Here is a 17,289-nt window from a genome sequence, read left to right as displayed (position 1 = left end):
AGAGAGAGAGAGAGAGAGAGAGAGAGAGAGAGAGAGAGAGAGAGAGAGAGAGACAGACAGACAGACAGACATCAGAGTGATCTCTGAAGTATGAAGTCAAAATGAGGAGGTGTTGCTACCTCTGAAAACTAGAAAATGAGCTCTCCTCAGCCCTGACCATGGTCTCAGACGCCAAGCTTCTCAAATGATGAGAAAATATCTACTGGGTTTTTTTTTTTTTTTGTTTTTGCGGAACCAGGGATTGAACTCAGACCCTTGTACTTGCCAGAGAAGTGCTTATTCTTGGGGCCGGGAAGATGGCTCAGTGGAATAAGCGCTTCCCTGGCAAGCGCAAGGGCCTGAGTTCAATCCCGGTTCCACAAAAAAAAAAAAAGAAGTGCTTATTCTACTGAGCCATCTCCCTGGCAAGATAATATCTACTGTTGAAGCCACTCAGTCTGTGATATTTTTTAGGGCAGCCCCACCTAATACACTACAAATCTACACACAACACTCTGGGAGGTTAGGACAAGACTGCAATTTGAGCCCGGGCTGAGCAGCTCAGAGACTTAGCAAGACTCCGTTTAAAAAAATAAAAAAATCAGGCGCAGCAGGCACTCCTATAATCGTATTACGTGGGAGGCTGAGACAGGAGGATCACCCTGTACTACAGAGCAAGACCCTGCCTCTGAAAACCAAGACATTAAGCAAACAGCCCAAGATGTACTTCTGCGCAAAGGCTCTGGGTTTAAACTCCACTATCATTTAAAGAAAAAAGTATATTGCAAGCCAAGTGTGGTGGTGCGCACCTCTAATGCTCAGGAGGCTAAGGCTGTAGGTTCGAAAGTATGAGGCAATGTGGGGAGATCTTATCTCAAAATTAAAAAGCTGGGGGGGGCAGTGCAGTGCTAGAGCACTTGTCTAACATGCATGCTGGGGTGAAGCCTGCCGCTGCTACCTGCAGAATGTGAACACGTTTAATTTTAAGTCACTGTGTAGGTCAGAAGTGTGAAATAGATTTCACAAGGCTAATATCTAGGGTTAGGGTTAAATGGACTAAAGTCCTCCCAGGGGTTCCTGGGACAATTTGGGTCCTGACTATCCCAGGGTCCAAGAGGGACCTTAGACACAGACCTACAGCCCCTTCCTCTACCTGCAGAGCTGGCAACTGGGTATTTTTTTTCCAGTGCCGGGGGTTGAACTCAGGAACTTGCATTTGTCAGGCAGGCGCTTATGCCACTGAGCTAGCTCCCAGCACACAACGGGGTATCTTTAGCCTCTTTCCACCTCTCATCTTCTGTTCTCTCTCTCTCTCTCTCTCTCTCTCTCTCTCTCTCTCTCTCTCTCTCTCTCTCTCTCTCTCTCTCTCTCTCTCTCTCTCTCTCTGAGGTACCAGGGATTGAACTCAGGACCTTGTGCTTGCCAGGCAAATGCTTCTTCTACTGAGCTATCTCCCCAGCCCTTGAGACAGGATCTTATTTTATTTTTAAATCTTGAGAAAGGTTCTCTTATCTTGCTCAGGCTGGGCTGGCCAAATAGCTCAGTGGATTAAAGTGCCTGCAAGCAGGTGCAGAGGCTAGAGGTTCAATCCCCAGGCTTGCAGTGCCAGCCCTGCCCCCGGGACGCCCTGGGACTGTGATTGAGACTGGGCATGGTGGTTCACACCTGTAATCCCAGCTCTTGGTAGGCTGTGAACAGCCAGACCACTAGGAGTCCGATCTAGTAGTGAGACTCTGAACAACATGGAGACCCTTCCCTAAAATACAAAATAATAGTGATAATAATAATAAGTTGCTCAGGCTACACTTGAATTAGCAGTCCTCCTGCCTCAGCTGCCCATAATGCACAGATTTCAGGGCTGTACTCAAACATCTAACTGAAATCCTGATTCCTTGTAGACAGAAACTAGCAGATGATGTTATTTAAAGCAGCTACATTTAGGGAAAATTGTTTCCCCATCCCCCCAATACCAGTGATTGAACTCAGGACCTTGCGCTTGCCAGGCAAGCACTTACTCTACTGAGCTATCTCCCCGGCCCCATTTGGGGATAATTGGTTGCATAGCAATTGCAAATATGTCTCCTTGGGTGCCCCTTACCCCAGTACAGAACTTGAGGCCTTGTGCTTTCCAGGCAAGCTCTCTACCACTGAGCCACACAACAGCCCCGTGTTGCCTTCTGTCCACACCTGCGCCTTGTGCCTGTGGAACAGCTTGGGAGATGAAGAGCAGGCGTACAGCATTTGCTCTAGCAGAGAATTTTCTTTGGTCTTCCTTGCACTACTCTGGGCGCAGTATTCTGTAAATGAACCCACCGTAGGGCCTTTGCACGTGCTGTGTGGAATGCCCTTTTCCTAGTTGACCCGTGGTTAGGTCCCTCATCCCCTTCCAAGGTCTCCTCCATTCAGTATCTGACACCTGCCTCATCTACTTAAGCGCATCTCTCCTTGGGCACAGTCGCACCTCCATGTAGTGCCAGCTACGTGGGAGGCTGAGGCATGTAGCTGGAACCCAGGAGTTCAAGGCCATTTCAAAGAACATACTAAGAGAGACTCTGACCCAATATAAAACTAAACAGGAATCATTACTTTGTCTTGCTTCTTGTTGCAATTTTTTTTTTTTTTTCTGGTCTTTTTTGAGACAGGGTCTCAATATGCAGTTCATGCTGACCTTCAGTTCACTTTGTAGTGCAGGCTGGTCTTGAACTTGCAATGATCCTCCTGCCTCAGCCTCTCTTGCTGCATTTCTTTTTTTTTACATTTATTTATTGTGTGTGTGTGTGTGTGTGTGTGTGTGTGTGTGTGTGTGTGGCCAGCTCAGCCCACCAGGGGGCCGGGCTGGCTGGCATGTGGTGCTGGGGGATTGAACCGCGGTCTACTGTGCTTTGCTAAGCTTGTTCTAAATAGGTGCTTTAGACCACTGAGCCATCTCTCCAGCCCCTCTTGCTGCATTTCTATGGGCCTGTCACATAGTAGATGCTCAGGAAATGTTTGCTAGTCTACAGAGAAAATGGATCCAAATGAATTCCTGCCTAAGTGTGTGTGTGTGTGTGTGTGTGGCCAACTCAGCCCACCAGGGGGCGAGGCTGGCTGGCCTGTGGTGCTGGGGGATTGAACTGTGGTCCCTGTGCTTTGCTAAACTTGTTCTAAGTAGGTGCTTTAGACCACTGAGCCATCTCACCAGCCCCTAAAATAAAATTTTAAAAAATAATCATTATGTATATCTTTGAATTACACCAATAAACTTAATTTAAATTAAAAACTGAATAAAAAAAAGTAGAGCTTGAGTCCAGGGACTTCACACTGAGCCACACCCCTACTGCTTAAAAAGTTTGTTTTTTTTTTTAATTTTTAATTTTTGGCTGAACCGGGGATTGAACTCAGGCCCTTGCGCTTGCCAAGGAGGCACTTATTCCACTGAGCCATCTCCCTGGCAAAATTTTTTTTCTGAGACAGGGTCCAATTGAGTTCAGGTTGGACAAGTGCCTGCCTGGCAAGCACAAGGCCCTGAGTTCAATCTCTGGTACCAAAGGAAAAAAAAGTTCATGCTCAAAACAAATGAATAAATAAATAAATGACTCTAAACTCAATAGAGTTGAGGCTGGGCTCCAATTTGCAATCCTCCTGGCTCAGCCTCCTGAGTAGATGGGACAACAGGCATGTACCACCCTGCCCAGATCATTTGTGGAGTTTTTTAAAGCACATGAAAGCATATTTCCCCCATAAGCACATTAAAACACATCTCTCTCTCTCTCTCTCTCTCTCTCTCTCTCTCTCTCTCTCTTTGTATTTTAGGGAAGGGTCTACAGGGTGTTCAGGATCTCACTACTAGATTCGACTCGTAGGATTCGCCTGTTTACATCCTCCCAAGCCCTGGGATTACAGGGGCATGCCACCACAGCCAGTCTCAATTGCCTCTCAGAGCACCCCGGGGGCGGGGCCAGCAAGGCAGGCCCAGGGATGGAAGCAATGGCCTGTGTCTGCTTTTTTTTCCCCCTGTGCCTGCTTGCAGGCACTTTAGTCAGCTGAGCTATCTGATGGGCTCTTTCTTCTTCTTCTTCTTCTTCTTCTTCTTCTTCTTCTTCTTCTTCTTCTTCTTCTTCTTCTTCTTCTTCTTCTTCTCCTTCTCCTTCCCCTTCCCCTTCCCCTTCTCCTTCTTCTTCTTCTTGTGGAACCAGGGATTGAACTCAGGCCATTGCGTTTGCCAGGGAAGCACTTATTCCACCGAGCCATCACCCTGGCCCCCTGGCAGGCTCTTAAAACACATCCCTTGCACTGGAGATATAGCTCAGTGGCATAAGCAGCTGCCTGTCAAGTGCAACGTCCTGAGTTCAATCCCTGATACTGCCAAAAAAACCCCCACATCTCTTATAAACATAACCACACCATTATCACTGTGGACAATAACCGCTCATTTTTGTATCGAATGGCCAAAGATGCATTTTCAGATTTCCCTGGTTGTCTCGAGCAAGTGCTTTTTCTAGTGAGCTATCTCCCCAGCCCCCAAACATGTCCTTTTGGGTTGGGTCATGTGGCAAACCTGTAATTCCAACTACTTGTGAGGCTGAGGCAGGAAGGTCTTTTTTTGGAGACAAGTCTTGCTACATAGTTCAGGCTGGCCTTGAACTCACCATGAAACCCAGGCTGGGCTCAGGCTCATGGGAATCCTCTTGCTTCAGCCTCCCGAGTGCTGGGATTACAGCCCTTTGAGATAGGTGAATCCCAGGTGTAAGCCTTGGGTATGCAACTAAACAATTTAGTGAGGTCTTGTCTTGAAATAAAAAGTTTAAGGGGCCGGGGAGATGGCTCAGTGGAATAAGCGCTTCCCTGGCAAGCGCAGGGGCCTGAGTTCAATCCCTGGTTCTGCCAAATAAATAAATAAATAAATTTTTAAAAATATTAAAAAAAAAAGTTTAGGGGCCAGAGATACATAGCTCAGTTGCAAAAGTGCCTGCCTGGCATGCACAAGGTCCCAAGTTTGAGCCCTGGTCCCACAAAAAATAAAATAAAATATAAAAAACAAAAAAAACATATAAAAAAGTTTAGGGGCCAGCGAGTGGTCTACAGCACCTGCTTACACAAGTTTAGGCAGGTGCAGTGGACGGCAGTTCAATTCTCAGCACCATATGCCCGCGCCAGCCCTGCCCTCAGGGTGGCTGAGCCTGCCAAAATAAAACCAAAAAACAAAACAAAACAAAAAAAGAAAAGAAAAAAAGAAAGAAAGTTTAGTGTTAAAGCACTCGCTTAGCAAGCACAATGACCCCCTACCCTGTTTTATTCCCAACACCAAATAAGGAGAACATGTCCTTTTATAGTTCCTGGCTCTGTTCCTGCCCCTCTGCCAGGTTCTTTCCTATAACAATTTCCGCCCTGACCTTAATTTTCTGTATGCCTTCCCTCCTTTCACTTTAAAAAAAAAAAACCAAAAACTGTGCTCCAGGTGGGCAGACAATTTTGTCTATTTCTTTCACTGTTGTACAGAGGAGACACTCAAGTAATATTGAAGCAGTAAATCATGATCTGACATTTATTGAGAACTGTCTAACGGCATGATCACCGTTACCATCCTACGGGACTCGTGCTATTCTTATCCTAATTTCACAGACAGGAAACAGAAGCCGAGGATGATTAAAATCTGGGCTGCTCTGTTTGGATCAGATCCCTTTCAACCTTTTGGGAGAATCTTTGATCTTCTATTTTGAAGGCCCTCGGGGACTGGAGCCCTCCACCCTTCATGTCTGGTTTTGATGTCCTATTCCAGCCGCCCTGGCCCCCAAAAAGTCCTTCGAGGCTTGCTTGGTGCAGTCTCCCGGTCGGGAAGCCGCCCCTGCCTGAGGACTCGCCTGCCTCCCTCCAATCCCTCCGCTGAGCTTTGGGTGTCTCTGTCGGCTCATGTCTGTCTCGGCTGCCCAAGCTGACCCCAAGGCCCGATCAGCGCATTCTCTCCAACAGAGCGGCCCACACCTGTGATCTCAGCGGTGCAGGAAGCTAAGGCAGGAGGATCGTAATTCTAGACTAACCTGGGCAACATGGCCACTTAGCAAGCCCCCGTCTGAAAATGAAAAATAAGACTGGGCTTGGGATATCTCCCCGCGCAAAGGTCATAGGTTCCATTCTCAGTACTGAAAAAGGCAAAAACAGGGTTTGTGGGGTAGTTGCTGGGGTCCAAACTACAGTGAGTCGTGGGAACCTCGAATGTCGTCCCATTGAATTGGGACTTTCTTGCCTAAAAACAGGAGCGCCAGGTTCTTCAGCAGGGCAAAGGGCAGGGCCCCTGCTTTCTCCTTGGGGCGGGAATCGGCCTGCCCTCCCTCTCCAGCCAACCCCTTGGGAAGCCAATAGAGGACGCAGAAAAAAAAGCTTCTGGTCGTCCTGGCAACGGATGGGGGGAACCACCGAGACGTAGCTCCAGAGTGCAGAGGGGACACCGCAGGCCAGTGAGGAGCGGAGCGCTAGAGAGGCGCGCTGAGCCTATTGTCACGTGAGCCCCTCGCGGAGGCGGGACTTCCGGCGCAGCAGTATTTTCTTTCCGGTTGTTAGGACCCGCGGGTTCTTCCCTACTGGGCCCTGTGCCCCCCCGCCCCCCGCGGCGCCCCGCCGCCGGGCTAGCAGCCACCATGAAGAAATTCTTCCAGGAGATCAAGGCTGACATCAAGTTCAAGAGCGCAGGCCCTGGTCAGAAACTCACAGACTCTGTAGGGTGCGTGACCGTGCCGGGGCCTGAGGAAGACAGGGGAGGCCGGGCGAAAGTCTGAGGGATGGGGCGGGACGGGGCGGGGTAAGGGGGTAGTGAGGAGGGGGTGGCCCGATTGGGGCGGCTGGGAGATCTCGGGGCCGCGGATGGAGGGGCGGAGCATTTGGGTGTCTTGTGGGCGTGGTGTGAGTCGTGAGAGTAGGGGTGTAGAGGCTTTGGAGGCGGGGTCGGGACAAAGTGAGATAGTGTTAGACCCGAAGATGGGAGTTGAAGGAGTGGAAATACTTCGGGCTAGGAGAAAGGGGCGTCATGTTTGGCGGGGAGTGGAGAGTAGTTTAGTACCCAAGAGGGCTGGCAATGGGGGAAGGGAAACACGGCGGGGCAAAATGGAGCGGGCGTCGGCGTTATAGGAAACTGCTGGGGAATGGGGTAGGAAGAGGATGGGAAGATGTGAAGGTGCAGGGACTTGGGGGTAGTGGGACACTGGAGGAAGAAGCCAATAGTAAGGGACAGGCCTTTGGGTGAGGACGGGGTCCAGATGGGTCTGGAGAGGGGGCTGGTGGGTTAGCTCAGTGGTCTAAAGGGCTTCTTGAGCCAAATCAGTCAGAGGAGACTGGGCGTGGTGCTGTGCGCCTGTAATCCCAGCTCTTGGGAGGCTGTAGGCGGATCACTATGAGTCCGATCTAGTAGTGAGACCCTGAACATCCTTTAGACCTTTCCCTAAAACTTAAAAAAAAAAAAAAAATCAGTCGGGTAAAGGACTTCGGTTCAATCCCCAGCACTACATGCCCCACCAGACACGCCCTTAAGGCAGCCTGAGCCAGCCAAAAAAAAAATTCTTCTCAGATGGGTCTGGAGAATCTAGGTGACCATAGATCTGGGGCTGTGCCTCGAGGAACAGGAATGGCCCAGATCCTGGCATGTTATGTGAGATTTAGTGTTCCGGGAGTAGGGCTCCTGGGCCCTGGCATTGGAGCACTGGAAGGACAGAGAAGAGTCTGGGAGATCCAGTGATGTCCCTAAAGGTATCTGAGGGATAGGGTATGGGAGGAACGTATATGTCTAGGAGAGGCAGGGAGGTGGAGCATGGTGTGTGAGGGACACATCTGAGTGAGACCCTTGGGAAGTCCTAGGTGTAGACAGAGACAGGTGCCTGACAGGCTTCAGTGACCAACTGGTGGATAAGGGTTGCCCCAGGGTGCTCTAAGGAGGCCTCTGACAAGGTGGTGTTTGAGCACCAGCTGGGATGTGGCCAGATTCAGCACATGGACTTCGGTCAGTCCCCTCCACCTCTGCAGCAGCCTACTTCCTGCCCCTCCCAGGACCCTGGGTGCCACATCTTGGGCAGAAGGCACAGGGAGCACAAGGACTTTGCAGTGGGACCTGCTGAACTGGTATGCAGCAGGACAGGGAGTCCAGTGTGGACAGAGGGAAGGAGACTTTGGGGGTTTGCCACATGTGCAGTGGGAGGGTACAGACCCTGGCCTGGGTCTCAGGAGGACCTTCTGGCTACTCCGGGCAGTAGAGCCCCTGCCAGGTTGGTAGAGGTATCTTGGGACACTCTTTCTCTAGGAATCACTTCTCTCCCAGAGGTCCTCTTCCTGGGAGGACAAGAGGGAGACTGGCAGGCTGGGGGAGGCAGGTTGCTGCCAAGCATCCTGGCTAAGCCCAGGTCAGCCTAGTGCTGAGATGGTGGAGCTTCTGGGGTCTGGGAGGGTCCCCAGGGACAAGGAGTGTGAGGTGGAAGAGAGTGCTGTAGTTAGCTGATGCTGCCCTGGGGACAAGTGTGGAGCAAAGCGCTGGGGTTATGGAGGTTCCATGGGTGCTTTGACAGTACACTGTGCTAACTGCTGCAGATCCCATGAAATTTGTGCAAGGATCCTTCTTGAGCACACTGAGAGTGATTGGGCCACAAATACTTGAGACATGGTCTTGCTGAGTTGTTAAACTGTCTGTGCTGGCCTTGAACTTGTGACACTCCTGCCTCAGCCTCTGTGGAGGGATGACAGGCATGTGCCACTGTGCCTAGCAGCATTAGCCCTTTATATAGATTGGGATGTAGAGGCCTGGCTGGGGCAAGATTTGTCCTAAGGGGCAGATCCACTATCTCATGCCCCCTTATCCCCCTCTTTTTTTTTTTTTTTTTTTTTTTTTTTAAGGATTGAACTCAGATCCTTGTGTTTGACAGAGAAGCACTTATCCTCTTATCAAGGCCAGAAATCCAGGTGTAGAATCACTTGCAGGGCTTTGTGTTTGATGGGGCATGGGGTAGAAACGAGGAGGGGCAAATGTCCCACACTGGCTGTTGTAGGAGGCTGCTCACTGCCCATCTCTGTCCAGGGAGAAGGCCCCCAAGGAAAAGGTACGCCAGCCAGCCCCCAGGCAGCCCCGCCAGGGACCCACTGATGAGGCACAGATGGCAGCTGCTGCTGCCCTGGCCCGACTGGAGCAGAAGCAGCCTAGAGCCCGAGGCCCCTCTTCACAGGACTCTATCCGGAACCAGGGTGAGAGTTGGCTGCCCTCAGGCCAAAGTGTGGGACCTGGTGTGTGTGGGGGGGCAATGGAAATGGTAATGTGACCAGCACCTCCAGGGCAGTTTCTCAGCTAGAAGTCACAGAGGCCAGACAGGGTTGGGCAGCAGTGTATCTGACGTGCTAGGGGCAAGGTGACAGGGACAATTCTTGAAAAAGGTTGGGTTGCAGGCCTTGGAGGAGTGAGATGAGGTCAGGTGGGGCCAGGAATAGGCAAAGCCCATGGGAAGAACTGGCGCCTGGTCCCTAGGAGCATGGGCTGGGGCCCCTGGGGATAAGGGTGCCTTCATTCCCTCCCATCTCTGTACTTTTTTCAGTGAAAAAGGAACTTCAGGCAGAAGCGACTGTCAGTGGCAGCCTGGAGGCCCCAGAGACCAACATGGTAAGGCATCCTGCAGACCGAGGGCCATGTGGGAGGGCTGTGTGCAGAGTTGCCTCGGGGCACCAGCGCAGTTGGGAGCCCCTCAGTATGTGGCAGCCTGGTTGGGCTGCGGGTGTGTGGTGAGAACTGCAGTGAGTGGAGGCTGAGCCAGCCAGGTTAGCCCCAAGCCCCTCCTCATGGCCCCTGCAGGCGGCTGAGGGCGTAGCTCCCACATTTCAGAGAAAATAAGTTCATAGAGGTGAGTTGGCTCCTCAGGGACACATGCACATTGGCACTGGCAGGGAAGGAGTGGGACCAGTGTGTGTGGATTCAGAACGGAAGACCTGGATATAGCCTAGAACCTAGGCGCAGGGAGAGATTGGGGTTGCACAGACAGCTGCTGGGGGTGTGTCTTTCCCTCTTCTTGGTGAATTGTGAGGCAGCAGAGACGGGAGGGATACCTTACAGCCTGGGATACCAGGAAGCCCTCAGCCAAGAGGACCGGGTGGAAGGCAGTGCTGGGGCTCTAAAGGCCCCCTGCACGCTGTGGCTCTGGAGGGCTCTGCCCACAGGCCAGGCCTAGATACCTTTGCCCACAGGTACCTGGACCCAAAGAGGAAGATGGCACCCACCTGCCCGTGTCTGGTGTATACTTCACCTGCCCGCTCACGGGGGCCACTCTGCGGAAGGACCAGCGGGATGCTCACATCCGAGAGGCCATTCTGTCGGTGAGTGGTCACACCTAACTCCATGCCACCCTCAGGCCGCAGGAACTACAGCACCTGTATGGGGCCAGGCAGCTGCCTGTGGCACTCAGCTTGTTTTTGCCTCTGTTATCTAAAAGGGACACTTACGTGTGTCACATATTCATTCAGGCTCACAAGAGCAGATGATGGAGTCCCCAAGAGTAGGTTAGGTCTGTCTCTGAGGTGCCCCTTGGCGGGCGGCACAGAAGTCTCCCGACACTGGCTGTGGTGTCCATGGAAAGAGATTTGTGTTTAACATGGAAACTGTGGAGTACTGCATCAGCACAGGAAAAACCTCCCTGGGAATGTTTTTCCTTTAGCTTTTAATTGGAAATAGTTTTATACTGTAAATAAAAATTAGACTGGGTGTGTGGCCTGCGCCTGTTTTCCCAGCGCTTGGGAGGCTGAAAACAGGAGGATCACTATGAGTCTGATCTGTGCAGTGAGACCCTGTAGACCCTGCACTAAATACATTGAAGAAAGAAAGAGGAAAATTGCAGCTGGGCATGATGTCACATGGCTGTATTCCTAGCACTGTGGACAGGCTAGAGTAGGAGTGAGACTTCAACTCCAGCCTGAGCAAGTTAGCGAGACCTTTAGCTTTTTAATTGTTAGAGACAGTTAAAAAATAATAAAAAGGGCTGGGGGTGTCAGTGAGCAGGCCTTGGGTTTCATCCCTGTATTGCAAAAAAAGAAAAGAAAAATTGCAGTATTAACACAAAATGCTAGATAAACTTTCCCTGGGGTCTGAGTTCCTGATGGCTGTTACAAGTCCCAGCCCCTAAAGAACGCTGCAGCCCCGACCCATGTCCTCTTCCATCTTCCAAGCTGGCAGTGCCAGGCCAAGCTGCACCTCTTTGCTTCTCTTTCCCCCTCCTGGGCCCTTCTGCTTACATGGACAGTGGTGCCTGGAATAGACAGGTGCTCTTCGTGTTTCAAGGCCTGCCACCTTCATCCCCCTCAGCCGTGACTTCGGTCATAGTCACAGGCCCTGGCGCGTGGTATCCTTGTTCAGTTGGGCATCTGCTACCTCCCCACATAGCCAGGTGATAACAAGAGCATTGTTGCATTCTCTTCGCCTCCCTTCTCTGTTCTTTTCTAGGCTGGACTTTGAGGACGGTTCTGTATTCCTGTGGGTGGTTCCCAGGGCTACATGCTGCATCATTCTGTAGGTTTTACGTGACGTTAAAACCACCTGGGTTTATTGGCCATTGCCAAGCTTTTGTCTGCAGGAGCAGCTACCCAATGGAAAAGCTTCCCCATGTAGCACTTGACCCTGCAGGCTCAGTTGCAAAAGGCAAAAGCCAGAGCGTCGGGACAGAGGACATCCTTGATGGTGATCTGGACCTCTACCCAGGCGACTCCTTCTGGGTCATCCCAATTCAGTCCCTCTAGCACGGCTGGAGAAAGCGGCCTTCTCTCACTCTCCCTGCAGGCCACCACTTGTTGATTTTCACCCAGATTGATAGGTGAAATCGGTGTCTTAGGGAAGATTTGGTTTGCATTCCTTTGAGTTGGATTGGCCATGTTTTCATGACATCATGTCTTTTTTTTTTTTTTAAATTATTTATTTATTTTAACATTTATTTATTGTGTGTGTGTGTGGCCAGCTCAGTCCACGAGGGGGCAGGGCTGGCTGGCATGTGGTGCTGGGGGATTGAACCGCGGTCCCTATGCTTTGTCAAGCTTGTTCCAAGTAGGTGCTTTAGACCACTGAGCCATCTCTCCAGCCCATCTTTTTTTTTTTTTGTGGCAGGACCGGGTATTGAACTCAGGCCCTTGAGTTTGCCAGGGAAGCGCTTAGGCTACTGAGCCATCTCCCCGGCCCCATGACATCATGTCTTGTACAGTTTTTCACTGTGTACTTGTTTTTTCGTATTGACTTGTAGGCACTGTACATATTAGTGAAGCTAGACTTTTGCCTATTTGTACATATTCTCTAGCTCAGTATTTTCTGCTTAGTCGCTTTGCCAGGTAGGAATTTGTGGTCTCTGTGGACTTCATGGCTTCCAGGTCTTACTTAGGAATGCCTTTCCTATCTCATGCTAAAATGATTCTTCCATGCGTTTCCTAGTGTCTTCTACTTTATCCTGTGTTCCATCTTACCTGTCTGAATGTTCAGAAGCCCTAACCCAGCTGAAGCTCATCCCCAAATGCAGTGTGAGGTGCTTTTCCTTTACCCCCAGACCTGTTCAGTTTTCTCAGCCTGGTAGAGCAGGAGCATTTATGCTACTGAGAGATGTGAAGGAAGTCCGACCTTTGACACCCAGCCCCTGTGATCGCCATGTGGCTCCCCTGTGGAGGAGAGCCCATCACAGGGCTGCCGTCCTCCCCCATCATCCAGCCTGGGTCCAGGTCATGATGCCGTGGCTGGCTGTGGACTGTAAGGAGCATGATGGCTCTGTTGTCCTCAGGTGTCCTGTTCTTGGGCTCCAGCTGGCATCTGGGGCTTCCAGGGTTCCAGCTATGACTGCCCCAATCCCCAAGGGAGCAGGTAGGCCCAGGGAAGGGGCTGGTGTGTCTGGCTTCCTCCAGTTCTGTGTAGATGTCAGGGATTACACACTCATGTGCATCCCCCTTGCCATCTGCCTGCTGTGTGCCCTGTGAGGGACTTGCCACCTCTGTGTATCTCATTACTGCACAGCCAGAGTATGCCTTGGCAGGCTGCATGGTGGTGTTAAGAGTGGGCCCCAAGGCCTGAAGGACTGGAGTTGCTGAGGCTCTAAGTCAGACTGTGGGCAGAACTCTGGCCACATCAGCCCCAGAAGTCAGCCAAGGCGAGCTTGCCTGTCTCGTCTTGTGGTGCTGGGGATGGAGCCTGAGGCCTGTGCGTGCTAGGCAGCCCACCTCCAGCTTTGTTTCCTCTCCCGTTTTGGCCACCACTGTCGGTCTCCAGAGGGGAGAGCAACAGGGTGGCAGGGCTGGGTCCCCACAGGCTTCAGGTCAACGTGGCCCTGCCCCAAGTGCACCATCAGCACTGTTGCTGTCACCATTCCTGTCCCTGGGCAGCAGTGTGAGCGTTGCCTCAGCCTCTCCCCTTCCCCAGCACTTCTCCACTGACCCTGTGGCCGCCTCGATCATGAAGATCCACACGTTCAACAGAGACCGGGACAAGGTGAAGCTAGGCGTGGATACCATCGCCAAGTGAGCAAGCCCTGGGGAGGGGTCGGGCCACTTGTGCCTCAGTTTACCTGTTGGTGAGACAGCTCTGAGGAATTGGTGGCTCCCTTGCAAGGCATCCAGGGGACTCGTGATGGGGACAGGGTCTGGTGAGCGGCCCAGGTGATGGCTGTTGTCTGGCTCCATCCATTTCCCCCAGTGGGATCAGCCACTGCCTTCTAGGGCAGTAACTACCGGGGGACTGTGGTGGGGACGTGTTCCCTGGGGCATCAGCACAGTGGCTTTTAACCCAGTGGGGAAGTTCAGAAGCCGAGGCACTGGCAGGCCTGAGCCCCATACTGTCCTCCCCAGGTACCTGGACAACATCCACCTGCACCCGGAGGAGGAGAAGTACCAGAGGATCAAGCTGCAGAACAAGGTGTTCCAGGTGGGCTGCACCTTGTCCTTAGCATGTGGCTGGGACCTGGACACTGGGGACTGAGTACAGGTTCTGGAGGGGTGCATGGGGTAGCTTTTCCTCCCCAGACAGGTGACTTCTGAGTTTGAATTCTCTAAGAACACAACCAAGTGAGGTGGGTTTCATGCAGACACAGACGGGGCTCCCTGGAGTGTGGTGGGGTGCAGCCCTCTGCCTCTCCTGTCCAGGGGACCCAGCCCTGCCTCCCTGCTGCTCTTCTCTCTGGAGACCCATGGTGGTGGCCAAAACAGGAGAGGACAGCATACATAGGGCACTCTGCCCTGAGGCCTGCTCTTCAGGCCCTGGTGGTCGGCCAGTCCCCATTGCCTCCGAGGCGCTGGTGCAGGCTGCAGTCTCTGCTCCCTTAGAGTAGCATGTTTGGAGCTGGGTATGGTGCTCCATGCCATCATCCAGGCACTCAGGAGGCTGAGGCAGGAGAACTGAGTTTGAGGCCAGCCTTGGCAATTCAGTGAGACCTTGTATCAAAATAAACAGAAAAATGGCTCAGCATGTGTGCTCTCAGTCTGGGCAGGAGTAGTGTGGCCTGGGCAGAGGAGGAGGCTTCTTAAGTGACCTCTGTCTCACCCCCAGGAGCGCATCACCTGTCTGGAAGGAACACAGGAATTTTTTGAGGCCATTGGTTTCCAGAAGATGCTGCTGCCCATTCTGGATCAGGGTGAGCAGAGGGGACCAGCAGCCTGAGCTGAAGGTGGGGACCACCAGGGCGGTGCAGTGACCCCATGCATGTTCTTGAAGAGGGCGCAGAGGAGGAGTTCTATGTGCTGAGTGAGGCTGCACGGGCGCAGCCACAGAACCTGGCACGGCACCGCGAGCAGCTGCTGGCTGCAGAGCCTGTGCGGGCCCAGCTGGACCGCCAGCGCCGGGTCTTCCAGCCCTCCCCTCTGGCTTCGCACTTTGATTTACCTGGGGACTTCTTCAACCTCACAGCGGAGGAGCTCAAGCGGGAGCAGAGGCTCCGGTAGGCCGGGCACGTGTGGTTTGGTGGGCAGGCGGGTCCTGGGCCCTACCCATGCTTGACATCCATGCTGTGTGCTCTCAGGGCTGATGCAGTGGAGCGGCTGAGTATGCTGCGCACTAAGGCTATGCGGGAGAAGGAGGAGCACCGGGAGCTGCGGAAATACAACTATACGTTGCTGCGCGTGCGCCTGCCGGATGGCTGCCTGCTACAGGGTAAGTGGGTGAGCCGGTGGGTGGGGCGGCCCAGTGGGGTTCTGCCTGCCTGCCTGCGCCCTGCAGCTAACCATGCTGACCTGCAGGGACCTTCTATGCCCGGGAGCGGCTGTCAGCACTGTATGAGTTCGTGCGAGGGGCCTTGCAGAGCGATTGGCTGCCTTTTGAACTGCTGGTCTCTGGCGGACAGAAGTTGGCTGAAGATGAGAACGTGGCCTTGAATGAGTGTGGGCTGGTCAGTGAGGGGCTGCAGTGGGTTGGGAAATGGGTTTATTGTGCAGCAGACCCTGGGAGCTGGGTTGCTGGCCCTGAAGAGAAAGGAGGCCCCTAGGTTGGCAGTTGGGAGGAGAGCCTGGGCCTAGCTCCTTTGTTTGAATTCTACCCGCATGGTTGTCCCTACCTGTGTGATCTCAGCATTCCAGGAGGCTGCGGCAGGAGGATCTTGAGTTGGAATAATTTCAAGGCTTAATAAGATTGCCTTGAAAAATACAAAGGGCGAGGTCTGTAGTCCAATGTATAGTCCTGGTACATAGACCCCATCCTCCCAAAAGAATCCCACCATTACCTTGGCCTGCTGTGTGTTCTCCAGTGAGTCTGTAGTGGTGGCCATTTTCCTTCCTGGAGTGGAGGGCGGGCCTGGCTGGCCTCAAACTCAGTTCTCCTGCCTCAGCCTCCTGAATGCCGGGATGGTGTGGAGCACCACACCCACCTCTCTATTCTCTTGAGGGGCAGAACCAAGTGGAATTAAGATACACAGGAGGTTGGGCCAGCAAGATAGCTCAGTAGACTAGACACCTGCTTAGGCGAGTGTAGAGCCTGCAGTTTGGTCCCCAGCACTACATGCTACACCCACCCCACCCCTGGGTGCACTGATCCCACCACCAAACCAGATGTGTTGGTACATGTCTGCAATCCCAGTGCGGGGGAGGCTTGAGACAGGATCACTATGAGTTTAAGCTGCATAATGAGACCCTGTACCAAATACATTAAAAAGAATGTGCAGGGGCTTATTGGTGGAGCCTCAGAGGAATTCAGCAAGGCCTAGGCCCCCTGTGCCCCAGTCACCTCTGTGGGGGACTCCCTGTGTGAACAGCCCACTGTATTCTGTGCTGTCCTTTGGGAAAAAGGTGACAGTCTGACCACCCCGCCAGGTACCCTCAGCCCTCCTGACCTTCTCATGGGATGCAGCTGTGCTGGAAGACATCAGGGCCGCGGGGGCAGAGCCGGAGTCTTCCATCCTGAAACCGGAGCTCCTGGAGGCCATTGAGCAGCTCTCCTGAAATAAAGGCAGAGTTGGCTTCTCCCCGGGTCTGTCTTCTCGCTTGTCCCTGTCCCTCTCCCAGGCTGTGAGCCGCCTCTGGAAGCACCTGCTTGGTGCGAGCCCCCAGACGGGAGGCACTGGCTGGCTGTGAGGATGTAGATTCAGGCTCGTGGAGACTTGGTCCCTGGGGTCACCGTGGGGCAGCTCCATGCCCGTGTCCCGGAGCCCCAGGGCAGAGCTGCACGGACTGCGTGGACATAGCTTCCATCCAGCACTGGGGTTGGTGCCACTGCAGAAGTTGGCTGAAGATGAAGAGGTGCTGCCCTGAGAACATAAATCTGTAACTTCTAACTTATAAACCTAAATAAATATTTGAATACAGTTTCTTCTGGTTACTTAAATCGTGGTGCAGGGCAGGTGGCTTCAGGGCAGGTTTTCAAACCAGATGTCACCCTCTGAGCTGGCCCACACCAGAATACAGGGGTCCCTTTGTTTGCTTTATTGGTCTGGTTTGTCACTGTTAATATCCAAGGCTGGGTAGAAAAGCAGTTAATCAGCTCAGTTGTAGAGAATTTGGGCTCAGTGCTGGTGTGGTCTTTGTGTCAAGTGGCACAGAGCTCAGGGAGGGTGGGGTATGTGGCTGTTTCCTGTCTGTGCCCATCTCTTCTGAGGGATGTAGTCTACAGACAACTCCCAGCAGGCACTGCCTCTTAAATGGCCCATACCTCAGTCTTGCAGCCCTGGGGACCAAGTCCCGTGCCACCCTCCCCCACCCCCCACCAGTTCTTAGAGAATATGCTCAAGCCTTCTGCTCAAGGCACACAGACCTGGTTTTGGTGTGGTTTCCACATTCCCCAAAGACAGCCCCAGAAGTGAGATGAAGCAGCACTGTTTGGCCCACCTCCTGCGTGGAGGAGCCGACCACCATGACAGGTACCCAGGGCCGTGCTCT

At 52.7% G+C, this 17,289-nt stretch overlaps 1 protein-coding gene across 2 annotated transcripts; it reads left to right on the top strand.

Annotated features, from left to right (window-relative positions):
- The first annotated feature begins 6,489 nt into the window (after positions 1-6,489).
- Ubxn6 (UBX domain protein 6) lies at positions 6,490-16,717 on the top strand. 2 transcript variants are annotated; one of them, XM_023716936.1, is made up of 11 exons: positions 6,490-6,676; positions 9,011-9,174; positions 9,519-9,583; positions 10,162-10,290; positions 13,355-13,452; positions 13,780-13,855; positions 14,477-14,561; positions 14,642-14,864; positions 14,946-15,080; positions 15,159-15,311; positions 16,228-16,317. In XM_023716936.1, exons 1-10 carry the CDS (start codon positions 6,594-6,596, stop codon positions 15,295-15,297), a joined length of 1,197 nt encoding a protein of 398 aa, XP_023572704.1. In that variant the 5' UTR covers positions 6,490-6,593; the 3' UTR covers positions 15,298-15,311; positions 16,228-16,317. The 2 variants fall into 2 exon arrangements, with proteins under 2 accessions (XP_023572704.1, XP_004632810.1); XM_004632753.2 differs by having other exon boundaries at positions 6,491-6,676; positions 14,946-15,076; positions 15,163-15,311; positions 16,228-16,717.
- The last annotated feature ends 572 nt before the right edge of the window (positions 16,718-17,289 follow it).

This window comes from Octodon degus, unplaced genomic scaffold (genome assembly GCF_000260255.1).
Source record: "Octodon degus isolate 3935 unplaced genomic scaffold, OctDeg1.0 scaffold00050, whole genome shotgun sequence".
NCBI lineage: Eukaryota > Metazoa > Chordata > Mammalia > Rodentia > Octodontidae > Octodon > Octodon degus.
Note: the sequence above shows the minus strand (reverse complement) of the source record. Positions and strands in the feature narration are given on the sequence as shown.

What these genes read in the sequence shown, in the direction of transcription:
- Ubxn6 (XM_004632753.2), top strand. Translation starts at nt 6,594, where the DNA reads ATGAAGAAATTCTTCCAGGAGATCAAGGCTGACATCAAGTTCAAGAGC. An exon ending in AGGCCCCAGAGACCAACATG is followed by an intron (nt 9,584 to 10,161) that starts GTAAGGCATCCT and finishes CTTTGCCCACAG; the next exon opens with GTACCTGGACCCAAAGAGGA. An exon ending in CCTTGAATGAGTGTGGGCTG is followed by an intron (nt 15,312 to 16,227) that starts GTCAGTGAGGGG and finishes CCACCCCGCCAG; the next exon opens with GTACCCTCAGCCCTCCTGAC.